The sequence below is a fragment of the Perkinsus marinus genome (assembly GCF_000006405.1).
Source record: "Perkinsus marinus ATCC 50983 genomic scaffold scf_1104296938718, whole genome shotgun sequence".
In the NCBI taxonomy this organism is placed as follows: Eukaryota; Perkinsozoa; order Perkinsida; family Perkinsidae; genus Perkinsus; species Perkinsus marinus.
This window is the reverse complement of record NW_003213350.1, coordinates 1,590-3,422: the sequence shown is the minus strand read 5'-3', so window position 1 is coordinate 3,422 and position 1,833 is coordinate 1,590. Positions and strand designations below refer to the sequence as shown.

At 55.4% G+C, this 1,833-nt stretch overlaps 1 protein-coding gene across 1 annotated transcript; it reads left to right on the top strand.

Annotated features, from left to right (window-relative positions):
• Window positions 1–325: 325 nt before the first annotated feature.
• Window positions 326–1,740, top strand: Pmar_PMAR012802 (hypothetical protein; the record flags this gene model as incomplete). The annotated part of the gene is made up of 2 exons (XM_002782639.2): window positions 326–1,061; window positions 1,094–1,740. Coding segments are annotated over 2 exons (1,383 nt in total), but the record flags the coding sequence as incomplete, so codon positions are not given.
• Between the last annotated feature and the right edge of the window lie 93 nt (window positions 1,741–1,833).

The window sequence follows — 1,833 nt, the reverse complement described above, 5'->3', positions numbered from 1 at the left end:
CAGAACCTGAATCTGAGCCTCCACGTCTCGACAAGCATGACGCAGATGCTGCAGCTGCTCTAGATAGACTCCCGAAAGATTGCCCTATGTGCTTCCAGGAGGAAGGTGATTTACCACAAGCGAATTTCCTCATCGGGGCGGACATCCATTTGTCGCTACTCGCGATCCACACGCGCACGTCGAATACGGTAGCGCACGCCCGTGACGTGAGACGTGACGTGACGTGAGACGTGACGCGGAGACGCGACGCCTCTCAATCCAACCCCGTCTCCCATTGCTCTTTATATACCTTACATTGGCTAACTTACACTACGACTTGGGTTAGTCATATGGCGACACCTGATGAACTACAAACTCTCCGTCAAGCCCGAACCCGAGCCCGCCAGAGCCGTACACGAGCATTCACACGACTATCTGATGTCCGAGAAAGGATCAAGAATCTCTGTACCAACGACGAAGACGACGAGAATGTCCTGGCGGTCTTGGAAGCTCAAGAAGAGGAACTCGCTCGAGCATACGTCGAAGCCGATCAACAAGCAACAGCGGCAGAACGAGCCTATGAAGAAGCGACATCGACGAGCCCACCAACGACACCACTGCTTACGCCAGCAGGGTCAACCGGATTCAACGTCCAGGGAGACTCCAGTAATCTCTTGAGACGGAACGACGGATCGGCGGCAAACACCTCCTCTTTTCGCCAGCCTGATTTCCCAGAAGCTCCAACCCGCAGGGCAGCTACGAGATGTACCGCCGCTGAAGTGACCAAGCTCGTCCTGCCAAACCTCATCGACTCAGCTTACCTCAAGGTACACTATGACGACGTGGAGGACACCCTCGTAGAAGCTGGTGCGGCAACGAGGAGCACTTCGGGCCCCATCCAAGTGAACCCCGAGGTCCGCCGGTCGGTAATGACGAAGTTTATCGGTACCCTCACGAACTCTGAAGTGAAGCCAGTGCACCAAGCAGCTCAATCGGCTGCTCCGGCTGCTCGAACAGGGAGCTCAACTTCTCGAGATACTTCGACTTCAATTGGGATCTTCGACAGAACCGTCCTAACAGAAGTTGGCGAACGTGGTTCCAATCGGCCCGTCAGATCGACCAGTATCTCCTCGCCGCGTCCGAAGCGTACTTTATCTTCTGCGACATATACCACAACGACTCAGCTGAGAGAAGAAACCTTACCAGGCAAATCATTGGCCGATTGCCCCCAGCTATCGTGGAAAAAGTCATCCACCGTATACGACGATATGCCGACCACGACGACGACAGTGAGGACTGGGAGACTCTCCTCGACTTCGAGAACGCAACCGGTGACAAACCTTCCGTCTGCGACGTCATAAGATCCATATGTCGTACGTCGGACGAAGCCACAATCATATGCCAGCCGACGACTCATAAGGCCGACAACATCCGATCTGTCGTGGAACCGGCCCAAGCATCCTCTTCTCGGACTCTCGCCCAACGGCCTAACTCGGGCTCTGCACCAATCTCACGACCTACACTGAGCGAATGGGCCAAAACATTTCCCGCCGTCTACTACATCACCGGCCGAGCGGTGCGTAACCAAGAAGAAGCTCTCAAGATCCTGCGAGCGGACGAGACCAAGGTCCTTCGAAATCGTCGCGGATTCCGCTACATCCTCGCTGCCTACAACGATGCAACTACGGCCAAATCCATTATGTCCGAGCTCGACAAGGAGAACTACCGCTGGCGCGAGTTTGCTGCAACACCACCGTCAACGTCATCATCAGAGCGAACTCCCGCTCCGCTGGTGGATGCGTCAGCGGGTTTTTAGGTCGAGCTGATGAAGGATCGGCGGCCAGCCGCTGCCAT